Source organism: Artemia franciscana, chromosome 5 (genome assembly GCF_032884065.1).
Source record: "Artemia franciscana chromosome 5, ASM3288406v1, whole genome shotgun sequence".
NCBI lineage: Eukaryota > Metazoa > Arthropoda > Branchiopoda > Anostraca > Artemiidae > Artemia > Artemia franciscana.
In genome coordinates, this window is record NC_088867.1 from 41,269,548 (window position 1) to 41,297,029 (window position 27,482).

The 27,482-nt window shown below is 34.7% G+C and overlaps 2 protein-coding genes across 4 annotated transcripts in view; one reads left to right on the plus strand and one right to left on the minus strand.

The window, feature by feature from the left end:
* The window catches only part of LOC136027417 (nonsense-mediated mRNA decay factor SMG5-like), a 56,120-nt gene extending 39,567 nt beyond the window's left edge, over nt 1–16,553 (minus strand). Inside the window, exons 1-3 of one of the 2 annotated variants that reach the window (XM_065704664.1) lie at nt 16,383–16,553; nt 11,942–12,164; nt 3,324–3,465 (exon numbers count right to left, since the gene is read on the minus strand). In XM_065704664.1, coding sequence (XP_065560736.1) covers nt 3,324–3,465; nt 11,942–12,164; nt 16,383–16,441 — 424 coding nt within the window. In that variant the 5' untranslated portion in view covers nt 16,442–16,553. The remainder of the gene's footprint in view (nt 1–3,323; nt 3,466–11,941; nt 12,165–16,382) is intronic. The other variant, XM_065704665.1, reaches the window with a different exon arrangement.
* Nucleotides 16,554–18,763: 2,210 nt separating this feature from the next.
* Nucleotides 18,764–27,482, plus strand: part of LOC136027426 (trimeric intracellular cation channel type 1B.1-like) — a 41,223-nt gene continuing 32,504 nt past the window's right edge. Inside the window, exons 1-2 of one of the 2 annotated variants that reach the window (XM_065704686.1) lie at nt 18,764–18,856; nt 26,037–26,177. In XM_065704686.1, the coding sequence (XP_065560758.1) occupies nt 26,054–26,177 (124 nt within the window). In that variant the 5' untranslated portion in view covers nt 18,764–18,856; nt 26,037–26,053. The other variant, XM_065704687.1, reaches the window with a different exon arrangement.

Consider the following 27,482-nt stretch of genomic DNA (forward strand, 5'->3'; position numbering starts at 1 on the left):
CTGAAGCAACGATGAACGAAAATGACGATTAAAGAAGCATGTAATCACAATACTTGAGAAAACAACAATTACAACGAGTCAACAACGAAATTGAAGAAAAAAGGAATATGCCATAAAAACACAAGTGGCAGCAAGAATTAAAGCGAATCAAGAATGAAAATGAAGAACAAAGAAATATGTTGTTAGAAGATATACGGCAGCAAAAAAAAGTATGCAGTTAGAAAATAAGAGGCAGAGAGAATTACAAACAGCAGCAAGAATCAGAACGTGTCAAAAATGAAAGTGAAGAAAAAATAACTGTGGGGTTAGCAGACACACAAAAGCGAGTATCAAAACGTACGAAAAATTAAAGAGAATTGTGCTGTTAGAAGACAAGCGACAGCGAGGATCAGAATAAATCAAAAATGGAATTGAAGAAGAAAGAAATATTACCTTAGACGAACAATGTCATCACAATGTCCGACACTAACAAAATGTGGCACAAAAACAAGTAAAACCCGATAAAGATACCATAAACTATGCAAGTATGAATTACAAATCACTGGGACCGTTCAACGCTGTATGTATTACCTGTGGAGTGCTCCATTTTTCCGCAGTAAAATTAGCCAACAAAGGTGGTTTATTTGAGGGTTGTTGCCTGCTTGATCGAATTGCAACTCTACCTCCATGAACTAAATGAATTAGTTTGGTCTGTTATAGGACATCACTTGGTCCCTAAGGAGCTGCATAAACAAACGCGAAACTTGAACTCATGTTCCCTTTAGCGTCATTCAAAGTAAGGGATGATTAAACAATCAATAGTCGTAATGTTTTCAGCTTCAACGTAGCTGGACAAATTTATCACAAAATCAGATTAGTGGGACATCCATCACAAACCCCTAAAGGTAGTTTCGAACCCCGTTCATAAAACCAACTGTACTTTATAAGCCCAAATAAAGCTGCTAAAGATCATCTTGCAAACCTTTTAGATCATGACATCTCTCGTAACTCAATGGATCTCATGGAAAAAATATTGCGAGACACAAACAACTATGCTAAAGGTTACATGAAAATGCGAGAAATGGAGGATGATTTAAACCAAACTGTTGTTTAACTGGGGAAACAGCCTCGGATAGAAGACAATGGACAATAAGAATCATTATTTAAAAGCCTGTCGCGTAGCTCTTCGTCTCCCACTGCTATATATATATATATATATATATATATATATATATATATATATATATATATATATATATATGATAAATTTGAATTTTACTTAAAATTTTAATATAAAGAGATAGCCCTGTAAAAAAAAACTTCCAAACGGGCCCCTACCTACTCGATTAAGGGCCCTGACCCAATCCCTTTTTTAATATTGCAGGATAGGCGAGTTGGAGACCTGTATTATATACTTTTTGTCTATGGTTACGGTGGACCTTCTAATAGCATGGCTGATAGCAACTGATCGGTAAATGACAAATTGTCACTTAAGCGTTTTATCTTTACAAGGCCATCCGAAAGAGTAAGTGAAATTGACACGAGTGGAAGCTCAAGATTGTCTCACAAAAAAAAAAAAGAAAAAAAAAGAACGATCAATACCTAAAGTTACGAAGGAAAAATTCGAAAGTTGTCTCTACTTTTAAATTTTACTGTGAGTAACAGTCTAGCCAAGTGAATGGAACCCTGGACTTGTAATTCTACATGGTTTGGAACGGGGGTTCAAGTTTTGGTGCAGGAAACCCTTCGTCTTAAGGTGGGGGGTCACTGCTGTTACTCTATAGGCTCAATCACTGTGACTCTGGGGAGCTTAAAGTTAAACAAATTTCCTAGTAACATATGAATTTTAAATTCCAAGGTAGAAGGGAAATGTCTGATCCAGCTCCAAGAAAAAGATAAGTATGAGTAGTAGCAATTACAGGTGGGACAATTTGATTTAGCTGGGTAATGGTATACTGTCTATGGTACTAGTAACTTTTATTCCTAAAGTACTAAAACTTTGTTTCTATTTAGCTTCCTTTTTCCTTAAGTGGTATTTGTTATTTGCAGATTTGTGGATAAGTAGAAAGGATACAAGGGTACCGCGAACTGTCCAGTAGGCTACAGTATATACGAATTCCAAAAAGAGAGAAAAAAGCAAACCAAGGAAAAAAAAATCTAAAAGAAATAACAGACCAACTCAAGTCTAGATATGAAAAGGTTCCATAAAACTATGCTTAAATAGATAAAATTTTACAGTAAATATTGCTGGGGGTCTCTGGAGGCAAAGGTTCCCAGAAAAATTATTAGCTCTCTTTCTCTTCCTGTCTCACAGAAAGACTGAAATAACATGTCTGACAATGAGTTTGAGGTCATAAACCATGCACAGATACAGAAGAATAGGAAGGCAGACCCCACACCTCCTAGAGTGAGACGAGTGGCCTATATCTGGATATACAACCAAGAGGTGCAAATTCCCCTCTCTCTCCCTCCCTCCCTCCCTTTATAAAACTCAGTTCAAATTGTGCTCATGAAATACCAGCTTTTTAGTTATTGGAGTTAATTAAAGTTAATTTATCATATAATAATATATTTAATCTAATATCTATATCTAATTCGATCCAATCTACTCCACGATTTGACGAATCTTCATGACAGCAAAGACCCTTGCGTCGCTCCCACCATAGCTTGGATCGAACCCCGGGTCCCGTATTGCATACCTACTGCAATTTGCATTCACCTCTTTGCCTTTAAAAAAGAGTTCATCATCAGGACCCAGAATACTCGCTTTTTTAGTTATATTTAATTAAACTTATGCAGCAAATGTAATTTTATATTGTTTATAGGCATATAATGTTATTACAAATACATAAGTAGCATTAAGATCAAAGAATATGGGTAACTTAAAAGTTACCCATAATTTTTAATGTAGATATTTATTATTTTGACTCTAGTGTCCAAAATGTAGACCTAAACACCATCTTTCTTAACATGTATTGCTTGTTTTCCCTCCAGGGTCAAAAATGGGGACCTAATATCGTCTTTCTTAATATTTATTGTTTTGTTTTGGCTCTAGGGTACAAGATGTTGACCTAAACACCATTTTTTTTAATATTTATTGTGTGTTTTGACTCTAGGGTCCAAAATATGGACCTAAGCACCATCTTTCTTAATATTTATTGTTTGTTTTGCCTCTAGGGTCTAAAATGCGGACGTTACACCATCTTTCTTAATTACACTTGTAATTTATATCTAATTTTTATCATTAAGATAATATGTTTCTCAAGATATTACAAAAACTATTTTCCACACAACTTAAGAGGTTTTAACAAATGTAAGGGGTTTTATAGACAAGAGATACTCACCTGTGTCTTTTAGCGATTTCAAATTCCCAGTTTGGTGATGACTTGATGCAATTACAAGTTCTAGTAGTTGACTGTAAAAAGCGACCCCTGAGTAGAGATGAGCTTTTAAGATTCCACTGTGAGTTTCAAGTTTTCCAGCTTTCTACAAAAAAAATAGAAACAATCATTACAAAATTAGATGTGTTCTGTTTTTTATTCTTGAAAAGAGAAGCATATAGTATTTGTTCCTTAGCATGAACGACGGATTTGTTTCTCAAATACAACTTTGTATTTGAATTAATTAGGAATGAAATTAGGGCTAGATTATATTAATAAAATACGAACAGGACACATGAACAAGAGGAGAAATACAAAAAGGTCCCAAAATCAAAGACATGACAGGAGACCTAAAAAACGGGTTCCAAAACCATACTAACTAGACGCAATAAAGAAAATGGAATACAGAATAAAAAGAGGAACATTTTTAGCCAGAAAAAAAATATCTTAAATGTAGAAGCTGGGGCAAAGATTTCTTCTAACCGGTCTTCAATAAAAGAGAGAAATAATAAGAAAAAACCAGAAAACAGAAAAGTAAAAACTGTCAAGAAAAATATAAACAGCAAAACTAAATATGAGCAAAAAAAACTTTCATACAAGTAAGTTTTTTTCTGTTCCTTGATATAGATTACGTATTATTATTTTATATTTCACTTTATTGTCAAAGTTAGGAAAAAACTCCCGAGTTGTTTCCATATATCTAAGATCTTTCACATAGATTTTGGGATTGATCCCTTACAAAACCAAGATAACACTGAAATATATTAATCCAAATTTAATAATAATAATATGCTGCAATTAAAAGGCTTTCGTCTCTAAAACATGTACATTCACTAAAAAGCTTGTCAATACTATTTTTGAAAGAATTGGTAGAGTCAGCCATAACCACTTCCTTGGGGAGGTTGTTCCATTCCTTGACTACTCGGTTTTAGAAGGACCACCTTTCAACTTCTTTATTGAAGGTGTTTTGTTTTAGCTTAAAGTTGTGTCCTCACAGATTGTTTGTGTTGAAGAAGAGTATTTCCTATGCTTCAACATAATTGTAGTATTAGCGACATAGCTTGAAAGTTTCAATAAGATCACCTCGGAGGAGTCTATAAGATATGGAAGGAAGTGACAGCTTTTCCAATCGTCCACAGTAGGAGAGGCTTCTTAGTTTTCGAATAGAATTGTGTTGCTCTTCGCTGAATCTTCTCAAATGCATCAATGTCTTTTTTGAAGGTGAGGTCTTATTGTTCTGTGACCATATTCACTGATAGGCTGAACAAGAGACTTGCATAGAGTTGAAAAAAGCTGAGGATTGCTTCGGGTGAAGTTTCTACGAATAACAGTAATGTAAACAAACTTAATTATTATAAAGCAGACTCTAAATCAATTGACTCACGAAATTAAAAAAGTTTGATTTGAGCCCCCTCTGGGCAAGTCGGATTACGGTACTATTACTGTTGAGCTGAAAGCTGAAACGAAACACAAATACGACAATGAAAATAAAGAGTTATTATAAAGCAGACTATAAATCAATTGAATCAAGAAATTAAAATAGTTAGAGTTGAGGTGTCTCAACTGCTATGTTTGTTTTCATTGCTGTATTAGTGCTTTGTTTCAGTTTTCAATTCTATAATAACAGTAGCAGGATCCGACTTGCAAAGAGGCACCTCAACTGTAACTATTTCAGTTTCTTGATTCAATTGATTTATAGTCTGTTTTATAATAATTAAGTTCATTTTCTATGTTGTATATGTGTTTTATTTCAGCTTTCAGTTCAAAGAGTAGTAGTAGCATGACCCGACTTGCCCAGAGATAGCTCAACTCTAACTATTTCAAATTCTTGATTCAATTGATTTATAGTCTACTTTTTAATAATTAAGTTTATTTTCATTGTTGTATTTGGGTTTTGTTTCAGGTTACAATTCAACAGTAATAGTAGCATAATCCGACTTGAATTGAATTGATATAAAGTCTGTTTTATAGAAATGAAGTTTATTTTCTATGTTGTATTTGTGTTTTATTTTAGCTTTCAATTCAACAGTAATAGTAGCATGATCCGACTTGCCAAGAGGCGCCTCAACTTTAACTATTTCTATTCCTTGATTCAATTGATTCATAGTCTGCTTTATAAAAATTAAGTTTATTTCCATTGTTGTATTTGTGTTTTGCTTCAGGTTTCAATTCAACAGTAATAGTAGCATGATCCGACTTGCTAAGAGGCACCTCAACTTTAACTATTTCAATTTCTTGATTCAATTGATTTATAGTCTGCTTTATAAAAATTAAGTTTGTTTTCATTGTTGTATTTGTGTTTTGTTTCAGGTTTCAATTCAACAGTAATAGTAGCATAATCCGACTTGCTCAGAGGTACCTCAACTCTGACTATTTCAATTTCTTGATTGAATTGATTTAAAGTCTGTTTTAAAGAAATTAAGTTAATTTTCATTGTTGTATTTGTGTTTTGTTTAGGTTTCAATTCAACAGTAATAGTAGCATGATCCGACTTGCCCAAAAATACCTTAACTCTAACTATTTCAATTTCTTGATTCAATTGATTTATAGTCTGCTTTATAATTATTAAGTTTATTTTCATAGTTGTATTTGTGTTTTGTTTCAGGTTTCATTTCAACAGTAATAGTAGCATGATTATAAAAATTAAGTTTATTTTCATTGTTGTATTTCTGTTTTGTTTCAGGTTTCAATTCAACAGTAATAGTAGCATGATCCGACTTGCCCAGAAATACCTCAACTCTAACTATTTCAATTTCTTGATTCAATTGATTTATAGTCTGCTTTATAATTATTAAGTTTATTTTCATAGTTGTATTTGTGTTTTGTTTCAGGTTTCAATTCAACAGTAATAGTAGCATGATCCGACTTGCCCAGAAATACTTCAACTCTAACTATTTCAATTTCTTGATTCAATTGATTTATAGTCTGCTTTATAATTATTAAGCTTATTTTCATAGTTGTATTTGTGTTTTGTTTCAGGTTTCAATTCAACAGTAATAGTAGCATGATCCGGCTTGCCAAGAGGCACCTAAACTTTAACTATTTCAATTTCTTGATTCAATTGATTTATAGTCTGCTTTATAAAAATTAAGTTTATTTCCATTGTTGTATTTGTGTTTTGCTTCAGGTTTCAATTCAACAGTAATAGTAGCATGATCCGACTTGCTAAGAGGCACCTCAACTTTAACTATTTGAATTTCTTGATTCAATTGATTTATAGTCTGCTTTATAAAAATTAAGTTTATTTCCATTGTTGTATTTGTGTTTTGTTTCAGGTGTCAATTCAACAGTAATAGTAGCATGATCCGGCTTGCCAAGAGGCACCTAAACTTTAACTATTTCAATTTCTTGATTCAATTGATTTATAGTCTGCTTTATAAAAATTAAGTTTATTTCCATTGTTGTATTTGTGTTTTGTTTCAGGTGTCAATTCAACAGTAATAGTAGCACGATCCGACTTGCCAAGAGGCACCTCAACTTTAACTATTTCAATTTCTTGATTCAATTGATTTATAGTCTCCTTTATAAAAATTAAGTTTATTTCCATTGTTGTATTTGTGTTTTGTTTCAGGTTTCAATTTAACAGTAATAGTAGCATGATCCGACTTGCCAAGAGGCACCTCAACTTTAACTATTTCAATTTCTTGATTCAATTGATTTATAGTCTGCTTTAGAAAAATTAAGTTTATTTCCATTGTTGTATTTGTGTTTTGTTTCGGGTTTCAATTCAACAGTAATAGTAGCATGATCCGACTTGCCAAGAGGCACCTCAACTTTAACTATTTCAATTTCTTGATTCAATTGATTTATAGTCTGCTTTACAATAATCAAGTTCATTTTCTATGTTGTATTTGCGTTTTATTTCAGCTTTCAATTCAACAGTAATAGTAGCATGATCTGACTTGTCAAGAGGCGCCTCAACTTTAAGTATTTCAATTTCTTGATTCAAATGATTTATAGTCTGCTTTATAATAATTAAGTTTATTTTCATTGGTGTATTTGTGTTTTGTTTCAGGTGTCAATTCAACAGTAATAGTAGCACGATCCGACTTGCCAAGAGGCACCTCAACTTTAACTATTTCAATTTCTTGATTCAATTGATTTATAGTCTCCTTTATAAAAATTAAGTTTATTTCCATTGTTGTATTTGTGTTTTGTTTCAGGTTTCAATTTAACAGTAATAGTAGCATGATCCGACTTGCCAAGAGGCACCTCAACTTTAACTATTTCAATTTCTTGATTCAATTGATTTATAGTCTGCTTTAGAAAAATTAAGTTTATTTCCATTGTTGTATTTGTGTTTTGTTTCGGGTTTCAATTCAACAGTAATAGTAGCATGATCCGACTTGCCAAGAGGCACCTCAACTTTAACTATTTCAATTTCTTGATTCAATTGATTTATAGTCTGCTTTACAATAATCAAGTTCATTTTCTATGTTGTATTTGCGTTTTATTTCAGCTTTCAATTCAACAGTAATAGTAGCATGATCTGACTTGTCAAGAGGCGCCTCAACTTTAAGTATTTCAATTTCTTGATTCAAATGATTTATAGTCTGCTTTATAATAATTAAGTTTATTTTCATTGGTGTATTTGTGTTTTGGTTCAGCTTTCAATTCAACAGTAATAGTAGCATAATCCGACTTGCCCAGAGGCGCCTCAACTCTAACTGTTTAAATTTCTGAGCCATTGCTGCACAGGACCAGATCAAGTGTTGTTGGTTTATCTTTTCTCTGTTGTCATTTATTGGCTTTGAGATTTTTTTTTTTATATGGTGACCCAAGTGAAAATTGTATATATTGTGCATCCCAATCAGTCAGTGGGTACTTGGAATCACCCAAAATGATGCTAGTAGTACGCTATTTGGTCTAAAATTCTCATAAATTTGTGAGAGAAGAAGGTTATCATTTTCAAGGGTGCTTGAAGGACTTCTGTACATAATTCCAATGTTTAGCATTTTTATATTTCTCTGGGTTAGCTGTAGCCATATACTACATAATCCATTTATTTTTACACTAGCATTAGCTATGTTGCATTTTTCATGAGTGTAGCATAATATCCCTCTGACATTCTTATCTTCAAGATCTATAGAATGATTAAATAAAAAAAAACAAGTTTTTTGAAATGAAAGTAAGGAGCGACATTAAAACTTAAAACGAACAGAAATTACTCCGTATATGAAAGGGGCTTTTCCTCCTCGACACCCCGCTCTTTACGCTAAAGTTTTTAATTATTTTAAAAAGTAGAGTTGCGAGAAAGAATCAAACTTTAGCGCAAGGAGCGGGGTGTCGAGGAGGAAAAGCCCCTTTCATATACGGAGTAATTTCTGTTCGTTTTAAGTTTTAATGTCGCTCCTTACTTTCATTTCAAAAAACTTTTTTTTTATTTAATTTCTGAAAGTTTTTGAATTAATGCATGTCTGATTTTGGCTCTCCGTACATAAATTATTAAAATGAAATTTGCATATTAATTCTTTTTTTGGCTAAATGGCTTTCTCTTAGTTTTGATCAGACGATTTTGAGAAATAACGGGTGGGGAAGGAGGCCTAGTTGCCCTTCAATTTTTCGGTTACTTAAAAAGGCAACTAGAACTTTTAATTTTTAACGAACATTTTTATTAGTAAAAATAAACGTAACTTAAGAATTAGCTTACGTAACAAACTTTTATATTCTTATATTTTTGATTATATATATGAGGGGGTTTGTCTCCTCGTTAATACCTCGCTCTTCACACTAAATCTTAAGTTTTGTCCCAATTCTTTAAGAATGACCCCTGAATCAGAAAAGCCGTAGAATAAATAGTTGAAATTACTAAAAATAATTTAGCATAAAGAGCGAAGTATTTATCTCCTCCTAAATACCTCGCTCTTTATGCTAAAGTATTTTTAGAATCCTTCATAAGCGTAATAATCTCTGTTCGTTTTAAGTTTTAATGCTTCTCCTTACTTTCAATTGAAAAAACTTTTTCATATTTATATTTTCATTGTTTTGTTTTTTTTTTAATAGTAATGCTAGAAAATCCTGCGCCCTGTTCATTGAATTTCTCTTCCCCCATGAAATATTCCTCCAAGGAAATATCCTCCCATATAGCCCCCTTCCCTGAACCCCACACCCAAACCAAAAAATCCCCCTGAAAACGTCGGTACACTTCCCAATAACCATTACTGTATGTAAACATTGGTCAAAGTTTGTAACTTGCAGCCCCTCCCCCAGGGACTGTGGGGGGGGGAGTCATCCTCAAAGACATAGTTATTATGGTTTTCGACTATGTGGAACAAAATGGCTATCTCAAAATTTTGATCCGTTGACTTCGGGAAAAAAATGAGCGTGGGAGGGGGCCTAGGTGCCCTCCAATTTTTTTGGTCACTTAAAAAGGGCACTAGAACTTTTCATTTCCTTAGAACGAGCCCTCTTGCAACACTCTAGGACCACTTGGTCAATACGATGACCCCAGGGAAAAAAAACAAACAAACAATTAAACACGCACCCATGATTTGTATTCTGCCAAAAAATACGAAATCCCACATTTTTGTAGATTGGACCTTGAAATTTTTACAATAGGGTTCTCTGATATGCTGAATGCGATGGTGTGATTTTCGTTAAGATCTTATGACTTTTGGGGGGTGTTCCCCCTATTTTCCAAAATAAGGCAAATTTTCTCAGGCTCGTAACTTTTGATGACAAAGACTAAATTTGATGAAACTTATATATTTAAAATCAGCATAAAAATCCAATTCTTTTGATATATCTTTTAGCATCGAAATTCCGTTTTTTAGAGTTTCGTTTACTATTGAGCCGGGTCACTCCTTACTACAGTTTGTTACCATGAACTGTTTGATTTGCATAGGCTGGAATTGAAAATTCGGGAGGTTTGGTTGGTTGACATGTATTTTTGGATTTAAATTCAACAATTCCAACAATATATGGGGTTTCAAGAGAAATTAGATGCTTCAATTCGTCAAGTTAAATTGGAAGGGAGTCTGCATTTAGCTAAAGTATTTTGAGGCCCTTTTTGTGTCTGGATTTTAGCTTTTTGGTCTCAAGCCAGTTAGTGCCTTGTAGAGCTCTAATTGTTGTTTCATAGTCCTTTTGTGTTTGGTTGATATGATAGTCCTTTAATAGTCCCTTGATAATGATAGTCCTTTTGTGTATGCTGGTTCTCACCATTTCTTTTTGACAGATGAATTTCTGCTAGGGCTCTTCTCTGCCTCAGAGTTGGGTCCAGATTTGAGTAAAAATTGGCTGGGTGTACTCATCACTAGATGCTCAGAGATGCAGAGTTGATTTAAGGCTCAGTTAATGCTTCCTTTCAGTCTACCAAGTCAGACGGCTTCAACAACATCATCGGTCGTTAGGATGGCTCCAAGGTTATTTTCTTCTGTTAGTTTGATTTCTTGTACAGATCTCGAAATTGTTCAGGACTCGTGGATATCAATGATCACGAAGTTCATTTTCTATTCCTCTCTTAATTTTTTTTCTGCACCAGCACAAATAATTGTATTTACAGCAGGATAACTCTGCAAGATTAAGCTGTTAGGGTGATAGAGTGCACTAAGTGCATTCTTGTCAAACATTGCTCAATAATACTGATCCAGAACTTGAGGTTTGATTTTGGTGGGGTAATGCAAGGGATCTAAATTTAGACAGGTGATGGAGTTGGTAGAAGGACCTAGCTCATTTTGCTTCCAGCAAGTGCATCATTTGGCTTAGCTTTACTATTTTGTCTGAAGTTTTTAGCTGATGTAGCCCTGCTCTTGTTATTTTAAATAGCTTCTTTGGCACGTGTTGGAGAGAGCTGTATGGGTATACTAACATTTATTATGGGACTTTGACTATTTGTTGTTCTTTTAAACCTGTTACACTTCCATTTTTCTCAAATTTTCTACGTGTTTAGTTTGCCCTGAATGGTGTTGCCACATGAAAAAATGATCCAAATCATGGCATCTGGATTACTGGACACCTCCTTATGAGCAAGTAATATTTTATTTGCCCTCTTGGCCAAAAGTCAGATACCATTTTTCTCAACCTTGTAAAGTTGAAGGCAAGCATGGGAGAAGTAAAGGAAGCATTGACAGCTTTCTACCATGTCCCTGCAATTTAAGGGAGAAGCCCAGCATATACAATTGCTCTTTCTAACAACTTCTTCACCCCTCTTCTATCTACTTTTCTCCTGCCACCTGTAGAGACTATATGTGGTCTGTTGCTGTTATCCAATTATAATATAATGTTATTATTCAATAATAATATAATCCGGTAATTCAAATTATATATGTATATAGGTTACTATTATAGGTCACTACAACCTAAATACAATTATTGCAAAATAATAGAAGGTCACTGAATTAATTATTAAATATATTCCATTTCTATGCTTCATTTTCACCTTTATCTTTTTATATTCTTCTATTGGGATTATTTCTAGTTTTGTTTCTATTTTTGAAATTAAAAACAACTTAGGAAATATCTAAATAGATTTTCACTATTATTTTGTTTCTTTTGTCCCTCCCCATTAGCTTTTCGTCTTATTTCTTTTTTAATAATAAATTGGTTAAACCATCCACAATAATAAGAGTAGAAATGATAACCAGTAGAAACTGCTTCCCAAGTGTGTATGGTTCATAAAATGCTTTACGCCAGACTGCTTCTTCTATTCTTCCAAGTCCATCCAATTCCTGGTTTTTGACAAGTCCTAAAAAGGTGTCAGTCAGTTGCCTTTTTCCATCCAGAAAACTGGGCAATAGTAAATCTTCAATATTTTTCAAATCTTTGTTTTTTGCATCAACTTTCTTGGCAATATCTAATGCATTTCTACAAAAATAAGGAGAGAATTTACAGAAAAAGAAAGATCAAGAGAGTCCAGTCAGCAATTGGTTCTACACTTTGGGACCAATTTAAATGCAATAGGTATAACCATAGGTAACAATAGGTATATGTATAACTGTAAAGTAAAGATTAACCAACAGCTACAGATAGTTAGCACAAAAAGGCTATTGATTGCACTAATAAAATAACTTCTATTTTACAACTGTGGTAGTGCATTGTGTTTGATATCAGCTTAGAAATACAGAAACTAGAGTTCAAATCCAGCTGAAACAACATACTGAAGGACACAAAAAGGGTGTGCAAAAGCAGAGGATAGCTGGTCCTCAGCCACCCACTGCACTTCCTTGCAAAAAGGACATGAAGCAGAGATGAGTAGTGCCAGTTTTGACTGTAGAGTCTAAGTACTGCATTTTACAGAATAAAATGTACTTGTAAAAACATTTATTTAGGTTGTGGCCTAAACATAGTAATTGACAGAATGTTTTATGAAAAAAAATGGGAGGAAGGCCAACACAAGAAAAAAGCTCACTTTTGTCCATTATTTTTTATTTTTCTAGAAAGGATGTCCTTCAGAACAATCCCATGGGGGAGGAAGAATACCTTCTCTTTCAGTGTTCATGTGAGGGGTGGGGGGATTCAGTTATTTCCAAGTATATGCAGGAAATACTATGTGTAATTGAGCCAAACTACACATTATTTTCATTCACTAGCAATTACCTACACTTTCAAAGGAAGAATATAGACATATGGTACTCATTGCATGAATTGTATTGTCAAGTATTATGCACTGTCAAAAGGGGCACCAAATGAAGGGGAGGGGTCAATTACCAATTAAGATTCATGATCCCTCCCCCTCCTATATTTTCAAAATACTTTTAGGCATTTTCACCAAAATAAACTGAAAACAACAAAATTGCCTACCTCCCCCCCCCTAGATTTTAAAAAAACTTTTTTTTCTCTTCATAAAGGTTCTTGCTCTCCTCCCTTCCAATTTTGTGAATTGGTGCTGATCATTGTCACTATGTTTGATTTTAAACTAAGTTTAGACAGGGTGAAAAGGAATACAAAAGACTCTGTTTATTTGGAAAACAGCCTTAGAAATCACTCTAGGACCACAAGATTTTACTTACCAAGACAATTAAACCAAAGATGGTGGTTTAACAGAGGCATCATAAATTCACAATAAAACTGTCTGATTGATTTCAATCTGAAATTCAGCATAACATTCTAAACTCAACTTCAAAGCCACTGACACTAACTATGACACTAAGAATTTTATAAAAAAAAATGTAAAGTGACCTTTTGATAGTTCATTAAACAAAGCTATTTTGGAAAGCAGTGCTACCCAGGTGCAGTAATAGTTACGAAAAACTATTGTTGTTGTGATGGTAGTTCACAGAAGTTGTCCCCACTTAATCAGTAAGACCAGGTGCTACTGTTGGGACAATAGATAATAAATTTTGGTCTTGTGAACTACAGGGTGACCCAAAAAGACACGTACCCAAGTTTTATTTGACAAAAAAAGTCAATTTTTTAATGAATATCTTTTCTGTTGCAGGACATGAAAGGTGAACCTATGGATGAGTGTTTGCAGCTATAATTGCCCAAAAAAAATCTTGGACAAATCAGAAGAAGATATTGTCCCAGGAGACCTATTTTGCAACAAAATCATACCAGAGTGCACAGATTCAGTTTCAAAAATGTTTCTATTGCCAGAACTTTCCACCAAAATCAGTGATCGTTAGTTTGGTTACAAAGTTTAGGGAGCATGGGACTGTAGTGGACTTATGTTCTAAAGCCACAGGAGGAACTTATTCAGGCAGGAAAAAGAGGAAAACATTGCTGCAGTGAGAAACTGGTGCTCAAATTCTAGTTTAAGAGCTATTTATTGTCTTGGATAGTTATTGAGCCAGGTGAATTCAAAACTATAAGGAATAGATTAATAGCCTAAACAAAGACTTCATGGAGAATGTGTTTTAAGTATCCATATCATATGTGATTGAATGTTTGCTTAAAATTGAGTTTTAGGTATTCCACAAATAGCTTTGATCCTTTATGAATTAAAAAAAAAACAATGATCAGCTACCAAGGCCATGTAATATCTTTCCAGGCTTGTTTATCAATGTTGTTTAGAAACAATTAAAGTTGTCTTCATTTCAATTTCATAAGAGGAGAAATTGACTTTACTAATATGTTCTCAATAATTAAAGGCATATTTAATGTAAATTCAAGCATGTTTTTCTTGTTTTGTTTTTAGTTTAGTCAACACTTTTCAGCCTGACAGTATCAATATGAAACTTATCCCAATGGGTAGAAAAAAATTGCCTACATTTTTTTGTTCATGAAGAGAAAAAAGAGTTGTCTTACTAATATTTACTGCATGTAGGCCATATTCTTTTGCAAGTAATTGGCTTACAACAGTTTTGACTTAATGCATGAAACAAAAAATGTCTGGGAGAACCAAGTACAAAAAAGAATGTAGCCCAATAAAATCAAGAAATTTAGTATTTACTCTAGAAAATGATCAAAGCATTAGGGAAGAGGATGTTATGCAATTCAGCTGAAATCAATAATGTAAACCAATTAGATTTTGACCCTGCTAAGAATAGAGTAAGAACTTTAGTAGTTTTTCTTCAAATCATGGATTAATTTTCAAACTGAGTTAAATGTAGGCCTAAATATAATTTTCTATTCAATTCTTGTTCTGGGTATAGGCTATTGGGCTAAACAATACTGCCTTAATTGTATCCCACCCCTCTCAGTATGCCTAGACATAGTTCTGGGCTTTATACAAAAATGTACACATTTTGCTATTTAAATTGACATTACAAACCAGCTGCTGATGAAAAACAAATACATAAATATTCCAAACCCACAAAATTAGGAAAGTTTTACATATATCCTGGGATTTCAAGTTGTTTCAGAACTTTATAGCCTAATGTTCCATTATGAGGAGAATTAACTATAAACTAGGACAAGTATTTTACTTCAATATCCAATACATATGGGAATGATGGTAAAATTATAGCAAACAGTATAACTGGCTTTTGTATAAAGTGAATATAATGCTCAATGCCTCTTTTATGCTCTTTACAATATGGATTTATAATGAAATGGTAAGTTTGAGTCCAATGTTTTAAAGTCTGAGTCCAATGTTTTAAAGTCTGAGACCAATGTTTTAAGCCTTTTCTATACCCCATATTTAGGTAATTTTTAAGAGGTTAAAAAGTGCTTAAATCTGAATTTCCAATAGAAGCAATTATTATATTTGTAAAGAGCATTAAAAAAGCATTGAGTGTTATATTCACTTTATACAAAAGCCATTTATACTGTTTTCTATAAATTTACCAGTATAATTAGTCACAACCACAAAAAAGAACATTTCAGGCAACAGTGGGGGTAAAATTCTAGTTAATTGACTTCTTGCCATCTCAGAAAGGGTTTAGCTACATCCTAAAGTGTGTCCTGGGAAGGTATTTTGAAGTACCTACCTCCACTCCTTCACCCTCTAGAAGGCCCTGACCTTTGGTGACCTTTAAAAATATGTACATTATAAAAGTGAAACGTTGCAAAATAGATCTTCTGCTTAATTGAAGTACAACAAAATTGTTTTCAGCTTCATAAATTTGCTCGATTCCATTTTATAAGGTTTTAAAGATATGCAAATACATTTCCTAAATTTTGAAAAAAAAACATTGATATGGCTCAAACTTCTACTCAAATAACAGGAATTGCATTTTTCAGAACTAAAGGCAGATAAAAAGCAACTAGTAACTGAAAATTAAGGTAAAATGTTGTTTTGTCAAAATTTCAATAGGTATAGACCTGTCATGTAGGCAAATTTCAGGGCCTTCTAGAGGGAGAAGTAGTGAAGGTAGTTGCTTGCAGAATACATTCCCGGAACATACTTTATTCTGTAGATTCATCCCTGAAAGTTTCATTTTCCTAACCTAAACCCTTTCTGAGATAGCAAGAAGTCAATTAACTAGAATTTTACCACAATGGGTTCAAAATAGTTCCTTTGGTCTAACCTTGGTGATAAGATGCCTTAGAAGACAATTAAAGAATAAAAATTACAATAAAAATACGAGTGATTAAAACATGATATTATCAGCTATAGCCTAGTTCTAGAAATGTCTGCTTGCAAGACAGAATTCTAGGCTACCATTCTTTTCTAGAGTTACAAAGTAATACTCTACTAACTTAGCTGTTTGAAATGGAAGCCCCAGCCTTGAATCATTTCTTAAGCTACTTGATGGCATTATCTCAAAGGCACTGGTGATTTGAACCTCTATCCAATCTCAATCTACTTGCAATAGCCCTAGTTCCAAAATCCAAATAGTAACGTGTTTGTAATTTAATTTTCTTGCCCAATTGCATCCACTATTCAGATTTTCATTCGGTCGTTTTATCTGCAAGATTAATAAAAAAAAAACTCCGGAAAAACATTTTTCAAAGAATAATAAATGCATTACCAAACTTAAGATAAGCAGGAAAAAAATCTGTGATGGCTTAACTTAAACTAAAAACAACTTAAATTAATTTTATAGACTGAGCAAAACCCAAAACGAACAGAAATTAAATAAACAGTCATAGCAAACAAACATACAACAGCTACCATGTAAATGAATGACGCGCCTTATATCAGTCCCATGATGGAATATAAATGGGAAAGTCACTGATAAATTTCTAATTTTGATCCAATTACTCAAAAAATATGATATGATATGTCTTCAAAAAAGTTTTCTTTCAACGGATAAAAAAGAGCTTGTAAAAATTTTGCCTAATTGCTTTGTATTTTTCTCCCATGTAATATTTACTCCAGCACGTGGATGCCCCCCACTCAGGTGGCTTTGCCATTCTAGCTACTTTAAAATGCAATCATATTAAATCTGGCGATTTTGTTCTTGCAGTATCATGCCTGGATATCTTGATAATAAACATTTACCTCCCGACGAATTAGCGCAATGAAAACTCTAATTCCATATATCTAAGTGCTTGCAAAAAAGTGTGCCGACTCATCAAGAAAGTGGAGAAGTCATCTGACTCACGCATTATAATCATTGGTAACTTCAATTGTGACTTTACGAACAAAAGCTTCCCAAGGAGTCAGTTGCTTTGGAGCTTCATTCCACCATTTTACTCTCTGACTGAAAAAGATGAAAATTTTACTTATATAGGTACTAGTTCCTCAATGTCGAACCTTGATCTTATTGTTTTTTCTTTTCCTTGAACCAAGCCACAGTCTTGCGTAAAGGCTTTTGCTATGATAACCTTCCAATATTTGCATATATTGAGTGCATCAATGCTACCAAAACTACTAACTTCAAAAAATAGTTCGAGATCCAAAATTGGAGCCACATTAATGGCCAGTTATTTAAGTTAGAATGTGACTGGCTTCTTAAAAAAATCGAGATTCCATTTTATCTCCTTAGCCCCGACTGTAGTTCTTATCTTAGCGAGCGTCAGTTCGAAATTCAGATTACAAGTTATCTTGTAGAAATGGATCACGCTTTTCGATGTATAAAACTTATTGCAGTTCCAACTAGATGTGTTCGCAAAAAAAAAGAGAAGTGGTTGATTGGTCAAAAAACTCAAATATTGTTTCAGCATATGAATCAGCTAAGCTATGGCTCCAAATTGAGAATGAATGTGATAGACCACGTTCTGGTATAGTAAACAATTTTCGTTTAAAACAAAAAAAAATGCAAGAGCTCTTAAGGACCACAAAACCATGCTGATACAAAAAATATAGACAATATAGGAATGATCCTTTTCTTTTGTGGAAAAGTTTTGAACGTTCCGAGCGGACCTCTACTCTTAACATTTCTAAAATTACGTGGATTGACTATTTTAAAACTGAATTTTCGTCACTTGATCCGTCAATTGGAAGTAAATTTGAAAAAGAGCTTGGGTAAGTTCCAGCGCTCTACCTTTTCAATTACTTTTTCTGTTGTAAAGTACGCTTTAAGAAAGATCAAGAAAAAAACATCCTTTAGTGTTGATCTGGTCTCTGCTAAACGTTTTGAAATTGCTATTGATTTGCGTGTGCAGCAATTCTCGCTGTTGTTTCAAATGTCAATTTATTCAGATTTGGCGCCACAACAATTTCGCATTTGACAAACCACTCCTATTCCCAAAAAGGAAAAAAGAGATCTTGAAGACTGTCAATCATACGGATTTGTTGTTTTCTGATCTTTGAACTATTTTAAAAGAAATGGGTATCGCAAAATTTTGATCGGATGCATTTTGGAAAAAGAAAGCTTAGGGACTATTTGCCCTCTGATCGCTTTTCACTCTTAAAAATGGCAACAGAACTTTCGATCTAGAGTCGAGTTAACTCCCCCTGGTTTTTATTAAGCCACCCTTTTCCTTTGAAGTGCCTCGGAGAAAACCATCAAAATAAAATATTGAAGCCTTATGGCTTTATCGTGAGCAACACTATAGCATCACCTTTAATTTTATCTGCGAAGTGTGTCATTTACTTTTGTCACCTACTCGTTGCCAAAAACAAAAACCGACGTGGTGTTGCGGTCTAACAGGATGGATACCGACATTTTAAGCGTGTTAAGTGGCGATGGCGAAAAAAAACAGTTTTTCGGCACTCATTTTTGTGCAATCGCTCTTACTTGTCCACCCTGGTGCTTTCTTAAAAAATTCAGGAAGAAATAAAAAAGGTTGCCTAGGTTACTCTTGAATCTTCTTTAAAGTAAATAGTTGTTTTAATAAATGGGAGAATTTGTTTTAACTGGGTCACAAAAATCGCTATTGTGGCTTTTGAAGAGAAAATGTCTTTGATTTTTATTCATAATTTTGATTTTAAATTTGGTTATTAGGCCTATGTGTCAGAAATCAGTCTAGAGGTAAAGCATGTTCCATTGAGAGAGGTCTTCCTCAAGGTGCAATATTGAGCCCTCTTCTATTCAACTTACATTTTTCTGAATTTCAAGTATCTCATGCATCATTTTGCCTCTATGTAGACGATTTGATTATTTGGAAGTTGGGAAGGGATATTTGCCTTCTTCAAAGTCTTATTCAACAGGATATAAGTTTAGTCCAGGACTTTCATTATGCATTTTTACAAAGCTAGGTATAAAACTCTTTGCTAACCACTGGTGGGCACAGCATTCCAGCTGAAGTTTGTCAACAGGCACTGCAACCCTGCACAGGAGTCGTTTTGCTGTGGATTGAGGGGGAAAAGAGTTTTGTGGATGGGGTGGATCAAAGATTTTCACCTGAAATCCATGCAGAGTTTTTCTCTTCTTTTTTCCAGGGTTTGTATTTTAAACTTTGTCAGCAGCTCTTCATACAACATTTCTGCCTGCTTTGAAACTATCATTAGAGCTCTTTTCTGAACTCTTTCAACCCTGGAGCTTTGCTCAGCCATCAGTCCAAAGTGCCATACAGGAACTGCATATTCCAGAATTGGGCAAATAAAAGATGCAAATATTCCAAGGAGGTGATCTAGAGGGGTGCTATGTTTTGACATAAGCTTGAGCATCTGCAACCCAGCATTACCCTTTTTACTAGACTAGTTGTGTTTGCTTCCTTTTTTAAATCACTGGTTATAATAACTCCCAAGAGTTTAATCTTACTGACTTTAAGAGAATCAGAGATAGTTGGTCAGAAATTAGGCTCAGAAGAATTTAAAAATCAAATAGTTAGAATAGAAGATTTACTGTCATATTTGAATTAGAAGCTTTAGTCTTCACATTGTCAATTAAAATTTGGGCTTTGCTGCATTCATTTGCTTCACAAATTTCTCCAAGGGTAAGGTCATCAACATATTTCCAATTGACTTCACAATCATTAGCAATATTATTAATCATAGCTAAAAACAGAATAGGACCCAAGATGGTACCTTGAGGTACACCACAAAAAACTGGCTCAGGTTCACAGAAAGACTTCTTATATCTAGCCTTTTCTGACCTGAGGGATAATGGTAAGCCATGTCTGGTGAAGTGTGCTTTCAGTTTTTAGATGGCCTTACTTATAGTCATGTCTTTCAGCTTGTCCACTTCAAAGAACTGTGGTAGTCAGCAAGGATCAGGTAGTTAGAACCTTTCTAGGTAAAACTGTCTGTAGCAACATGTGTCCAGGGTAGCAAGGGTATCTTTGTGGATATGAGGGGCTCCTTCTGGCTGCTGTTTCCAAATATCTGACATACAGAATATCTTTGGATCATCCTTTCAGTGTCTGCATTCAGGCCTGGCTAGTAGACGATCATTCTTGGTTGCTATTTTGTTTTTAAATGCCCAAGTGAGAAGTATGCAACTGGCTCAGAATTTCTGATCTCAGCTTTTAAGGCATAAGGATTCTTTCTCCCTTGAGGATGAGGCTGCAATGAACTGTCAGTTCATGTTGTATTGTCCAGTAGGGCAAGAGATCATTGCTGCAGAGCTTCTGGGTTTTTGGCCATCCAATCTTTATTGCATTTGTTAGTTGGCTGAGCTGGGGGTCTTTGCATGTTTCTTTGACAAATTCTGCTAGCTCTGCATCAATGACCAGAGGGAATCTAAAAGCTGATGAACATAGTTTTTGAGCTTTTGATGTAACCTCTCATCAGTGTCTGGCAAATGTAGCCTAGACAGTGTTGGCAACCGGAACATCATTGCCAGGTCAAAAAATGAGTGTCAGGTCATAAGGCTGGATCTGTAGCAGTATCTGTTGAATTCTTGTTGGTGCTTTTTTTAGAGGCTTGGAGACTATGTTGTCCAGGGGCTTGTGGTCAGCTTTGGCATTCACCTTTCTGCCATAGAGATAGTAGTAGAATTGCTTACACCAAAATACAATTGCATATAACTCCTTCTCTAGTTGAGCATACTTTGCCTCAGTCTTGTTCAGGGATCTAGAGATATAAGCAATGACATTACCATTAGATGACAGGTATGCTCCAAGGGTATGGGACAAGGCATCAACAGTGAGATCTGTGGACCTGCATGATGGGTCAAAGAAAGATAGATTTGACACTGTTGATTTTTACAATTCCCTCAGGGCTTCTTTTTGTTTTTCTCCCCAGATGAACTTCTTCTGTTTTTGCAGGCCACAAAGTTCCTTGTTCTTTGAGGAGAAATTTGCTATGTACTTGGGTAAAAAGTTTAGCATGCCAAGAAAAGTAGCTAGCTCCTTGTTGTTGGTTGAGCTGGGCATTTCATTGATGGCTCTCAACTCTTTGGGTCAGGTTTTAATCTGATAGTGCTGATGGTATGTCCAAAGTATGGTACACTAGAAACACCAAATTTACATTTTCACTTATTGAATCTGAAACCACAGTCTTGCTCTTTCTAGGATAGCAAGGAGGCACTTGTCATGCTCTTCAATTGTTGCTCTGTAGATCAATAGGTTATCAACAATCACCACAAAACCTTCAAGATCTTCAAATGTTTTTTTAATTTTCCTTTGGAATTCATCTTTGGCTGATATTATCCCAAATGGCATTCTTTTGAAGTGATATCTGTCATGCATAGTGTTGAAGCTTGTCATAAGGGAAGCTTCTGTGTCTAGAATGAGTGACCAATAGCCTGGTCTTGCATCCATCTTGCTAAAGTACTTGGCTCATGTAATCTTGTAGGCATGTCTTCCATTGTAGGTATGGGATAGAATGAATGCACGATTGCCTTGTTCAGTTCAATGGGGTCTATGTAGATTCTCAGACTACCATCTTTCTTTTCAACAGCTACCAATGAATTTACCCATTTTGTGGGTGTGGTAACCTGTTCAATGATGCCTTCTTGTTCCATTTAATTGAGCTCTTGTTTTAGTTTATCTCTAAGGAGATAAACTATTCAGTTATTTACCCTGATAAATGTGAATTCCTTCATTTTGGTCTTTTTCCTAACCAATCTTCTGGACTTAATTGTTCTGAATTTAGCATTCTGTGTGCGACTTCTTTAAGGGGGCTGGGCATTACCCTTACTAACAATTTAGTCTCTTTTTGTAATAAAATTGTTTCTGATGCTAAGGTTAAACTTCAAGCGGGTTATTCTAAAATTGTTGCAAACAGGGGGAAATACAACCACAAAGTCCTTTCACAAATTTATTCTTGCTTTTGGGATCACTCAGTTTTATATCTTTCTGGATTGTATCCTGTTTTAAAAAGAAAAGATTTAAAGGCTCTCAAGTCATCTTATTTTTGTTTCCTCTGATTTTTGTTGTATCTTCCTCCTGGCACAAGAACAGTGATATGGTAACAAATTTCAGGGCTCCAGATTTATTAAATAAACTTAAAGTGCTACACCAGAAACTGTCCGACTCAATACATTTTACTATTAACCCTTTTCATGGTCTTCTAAAATGTTTTCTACAGTAATTTAATGTGTTATCAGAAGTTTTTTTTTGTGTGTGTTTGTTTTCTACTCCTCTGTTTCAAGTGGATCACAAATAAATTATTATTATTATTATTGTTATTAAGGGAAGCTTGAACTGTTCTGGCTGGATGAACTTTTGGAATGACACCTTTTTTCACTTGGAAGTGGCATATACCCTCAAGTTTTCCTATGCCTTCAAATACATCTTTGAATTGTTCAATAGTGTTGTTGATATTTGTTTCTGTGGGTTTGTTCACATTCAGGACCAGTTTGACTAGATTCTGATCAATACTTGATCTGAACCCTTGGATAGGAACAGAATTTGTTTTGACTAGGTAGAACTGCAGCTTGGATGGTACTTGGGATTGGTAGCTGCCCATTACCTGACATGTTCCTCTGACTGGGATTCTTGATCCACAGTAGCTTGTTTGTTTTTGGGCAGTTGGTTTTATTTCTACTGGTGGCTTTATGGTGTCAAAGTACCTAGCAGTAAGTATATTTGCCTGAGCCCCAATGTCCAGTTTGAATTGAACTGGAATTTGATTGTTTAGGTTCAGTATGATAAATGCCTCATCTCTGCTGTCATACTGGTTCACTATATGTAAAAAACCTTATCCTCTTCTTCAGAATCAGCTTCACTGTTGGTAGCATCTGTCATAATGTTAATACCTTTTGTACTTTTGCACACTCAAGCAGTGTGGTTGAGTTTATTGCATTTGGTGCAAGTATTTCCCTTAGCTGGGCACGTGTGGGCTGGAGATTATGCTCCTCCACAGAAGTAACACTCCCTAGGTTGTCTTTCAGTTTTTTGTCTTTCATCTTGATTAGGTGCTTGGTAGTGTTTGGTTTTCTGGATAGCTTCGATTCCTTTTTTTACATGAAATTCCTTTCCTTCAAACGTTTGCAACTGTGGCTGGGTCATTTTTTAGAGATGGCACTTCTGCTTGGTAATTTGTAGAGTAAGAAAGTCTCCTTCCACAATTATATGCTCTCTGATTTGTGTGTCTCTGATGCCAATCACTGTAAAATCTCTCACCATTTCTTCAGGGTTGGTTATGTGCATGGTTTTACCAGTCTCTTCAGTTCTGTTATGAAGTTTTCCATACTCTCATTTTCCAACTGTTCTCTCTTGTAGAATACAAATTGAGCAAACAAGCTGTTTGCCTTTGGTGTAGTAATTCCTCTGAATTTTGTAAGGTATGGTTCAGTTTTGTTCTTGTCTTGATCGGTAAATGTGAATGGTTCAAAGGTTTCACGTCCCTTGTCACCGGTTCAGATTAGGAGGTATGTGCACATTGATTTTTCTGTCTTTCCTGAAAGTGGTCCACCAAAAATTAGATTTAAATGTTTCTCAGATCTCTTCCATTCATCTGCCAGGCATGGGGCATTCCAGTTGACGTTGACAAAAAATGTCTTTAAACTTACCAATAACAAATACTATGCATAGACTATGGGCAAGTTTTATGACTTACATACCTTTCCCCAGGTCCTGTGGGGGATCATATTATCTCCGAATGCTTAATTGATGGGTTTCTGTAACTTAAAAAGGGCACTAAAACTTTTAATTTCCACTTGAAAGAACTCTTTACCGATATTCTAGCAGTGTGGGTTGGTGCACTGGATTCAGGATCCTTTGTCTGAGAGGACACGGGTTCGAATCCCAGTGTACCCAATTCTTCGGTTTGGGATGGGGGTCAGTGGTGTGACCCTGTAAGCTTAGCCAGAGTCGACCCAGCTCTAAATGGGTACCTGGAGAAATCTGGGGAAGGTAAACAGGAAGGGTGTGCGAAAGCACAGGATGGCTGGCCCCCAACCCCCCATTGCACTTCCTGGCTGAAGGGCCAAGAAACGGAGATCAGCACCGCCAGGAGGACTGTAAAGTCTAATGCCGTATCCTTTACCTTTTTTTTTTACAGATTTGATGCCATAAATTGGGGGAGGGTGACCAAATAAATACACATCCATGATCTTTCTTCTGACAAAAAGTACAAAATTCTACATTTTTGTAGATGGGAGCTTGAAACTTCTTGAAAAGGGTTCTCTGATATGCTGAATCTGATGTTGTGATTTTCAATAAGGTATCTTGACTTTTAGGGTGTGGTTCCCCTATTTTTCAAAAATCAGGCATATTTTCTGAGGCTTGTAACTTTTTATGGGTAAAAGTAATCTTAATAAATCTTATATATTTGGAATCAGCATAATAAGCTAATTCTTCTTATATATTTATTGATATCAAAATTCCGTTTTTTTTGTCTCGGTTACTATTGAGCCTCGTCGCTCCTTGCTTGCAGCTCGTCACTTGGGACTGTGTGAAAAGAATCCCCGAGGATTCAACACATGTAGATGCAACATATTGGAGTTAATCTCAATGTGGATCCAAATTCAAAGGAAGACTGAGTTTGTTTTTATAGATACATTCTTCTGCATACATGTCTAAACATGTGATTTTTTTTTTTTTTTTTTTTTTTTTTTTTTTTTTTTTTTTTTTTTTTTTTTTTTTTTTTTTTTTTTTTTTTTTAGTCAGACAATGAAAATAATTAGCTTTTTATTCCACATATAAAATATTTTTTTAAATGCACTTACAATTTTGATTGTGTGTCAGTGTCTGAACACGCTAAGGGGTGAGTGGTAATCCCCAAAAATTTCCTGGAAAAATTTGAAAAACTGCTGCTTAAACTTTTTCTTTTTATGTTTTTAACCCTCTCCTGCAACAATTCTCTGATGTGACATAGTTTCCGTTTTAATTTCCCTTCTTTTTTTTATAAGTTTCAATTCTTTGACAAAACAATAAAGTGGATTTGGTATAAACAGCTTCAAGTGAGGAAATTTATTACCCCACTTCTTTAATTGCTTAGCTTTAGCCTACCCCCTCTCCCCAGATGATTGTTTTTACTTGTATGATTGTTGCTAGCATACGCTCTTTCAGTAAAGAAAAACACAATTTGGTTAGGATAGTAGATACAGATAGGCCTGATGCTTTGGGGATCTGGTAATGTGAAAGAAATGCATATATAGGCTAAATTTCTTTTATTCTTGCTTTAGTCTTACTTGGGGGGGGGGGTCCTAAAGAAGTTGGACTGATGTTCCCCCTCTTCCATGAAAACGTATGATTGCCATTATAAATAGGCTTGAAATCAATAGAATTGGGGAGGAGAGATTTCGTTGTAAGTTTTCGCATAAAACTTGAAAATGTCATACAAGCAGTGGTATTATAAGTGGACTCAGCCTTGATGCTTCGAAGGATTGAACTTGAATTGTCTGGATAAAAGACAATTTTTAATGTTTGTCTTACTGTAAATATCTCTGCAAACTTGACCTTCCCACTGAACATTTTGTTTGTGCCTTTGGAAATGGCAAGATATACTATCCATACCCTCTAAAATAGGGAGGAGATAGGGATAGTTGTATAAAAAATTGCCTAAAGCCACCCCCCCCCCCAAAAAAAAAAAAGAAGAAAAGTATAAATCTATAAAACAAAATCTATTTCTGCGTATCAATCTTGAAGGCTTTTGAGAACAAAAATAAGTATTTTTTATTTTATTTCTTTCAGGTTAGAGTCACCCAGCCATGATGGACCCAGAATCTTTCCTTGATGTAGCAAATCAAGTAACAAAGCTAAAGATGTGGCCTTATTTTGATATAGCTCACTGTGCTATGTGCTGCCTTGCAGTCAGAGAAGATTTGGGTTCAGGTAAAGTTAGTAGCTTCTTGTGAAACGAGTTGATGGAAAGAGACCATCAACAATTACTATTCATATCTACTATTTTCCCAGAAATTCTGATTCTTTGACAAAATTGAGTGTTTCAGGAATAAACACCACTCTGCTCTTTCATTGTAAAGAATTGTAATCTTGCAATGTCCACTAGCATTATTCTTGCTACTTTTATGCCCTACCTAGTGTTGTCGTTTTTCTTTTCTTTCAGCAGATTTGTGTCAATTTAAATATAAGCTTAACCCAGGTCAGGTGGGGGATGCCTCCTTCCCTGTACCTGCCAATACCCTTTCCTTATTTTAATGGAAAACAGTCTCTTTTTTTCTTTTTTTGGTTGTTGTAACTTGTAAAAAGTAAAGAGAGTATTTTCTTAATTGAAGCTAACAATGTATTCATATATTAATTTAAAAAGAAATTTCACAAAACAAGTTTTCGAAAGAAAAGTAAAGAGCTCCATTAAGCCAAGAATGAGCGGAAATAAAGTCAAACAATCTTTCAAGCGTAAAGCTACCACAAATCACTATCAATAAATAAATGAAGCTCAAAACAAACAGAAATTAAAATAGATAGCCAGGTCAAACTCACAACGGGCAAAAACTAACATGAGTAGGGCTGATAATCCCCATGCCTTCTCAAGGCCAGAACATAATTTGCGCTTTACTGAAAAAAAAAATAACAACAAACAAATGACCGTGGATTGTCAGTTTAATTGACATATGGTAATATATATTCCTTAAAGTTTTGATAGTTTTCATTTATGAAAGTAAGAGAAGTGAAAACATTTACAACGTATTTTGTTTTTCGTTTAATTGAAACTCCTAAACGTTCCCTATAAGTTTCATCTTAATATCCTTAGCGTCATTACTTACAGTAACTGTAGTGGTAGTATTGCAAGTGTAGTATAGTGGCTTCTGACTAGTTCAGGGTCCCCACAACTTACTCTTAAAGGTCTAAATGAATAAGTTGCTCTTCAAATATTGCTTTGCTACCTTTTTGATAGTCCACATGCTCATAGTTTGTTTTGATTTTGTTCAATTTCCTCCTAAATATTCCTTAAAAGTTTCACCTTAATACCCTTAGCTTGCGCAGCAGCAATAGTTGTTGCATTACGCGCATAGAACCTTTTGTTTCTTCAACATCGCCTTCAACACACGCTGAAAGTTTTGGTTTAATACATACCATCAACCATTCCTGAAACATTTCCGATGCGTCTACTTGACAACCAGTGTGGGCATACCGTGTTTCGAATTAGTTCCATATAGTTTCTATATATCCCAAATTTTC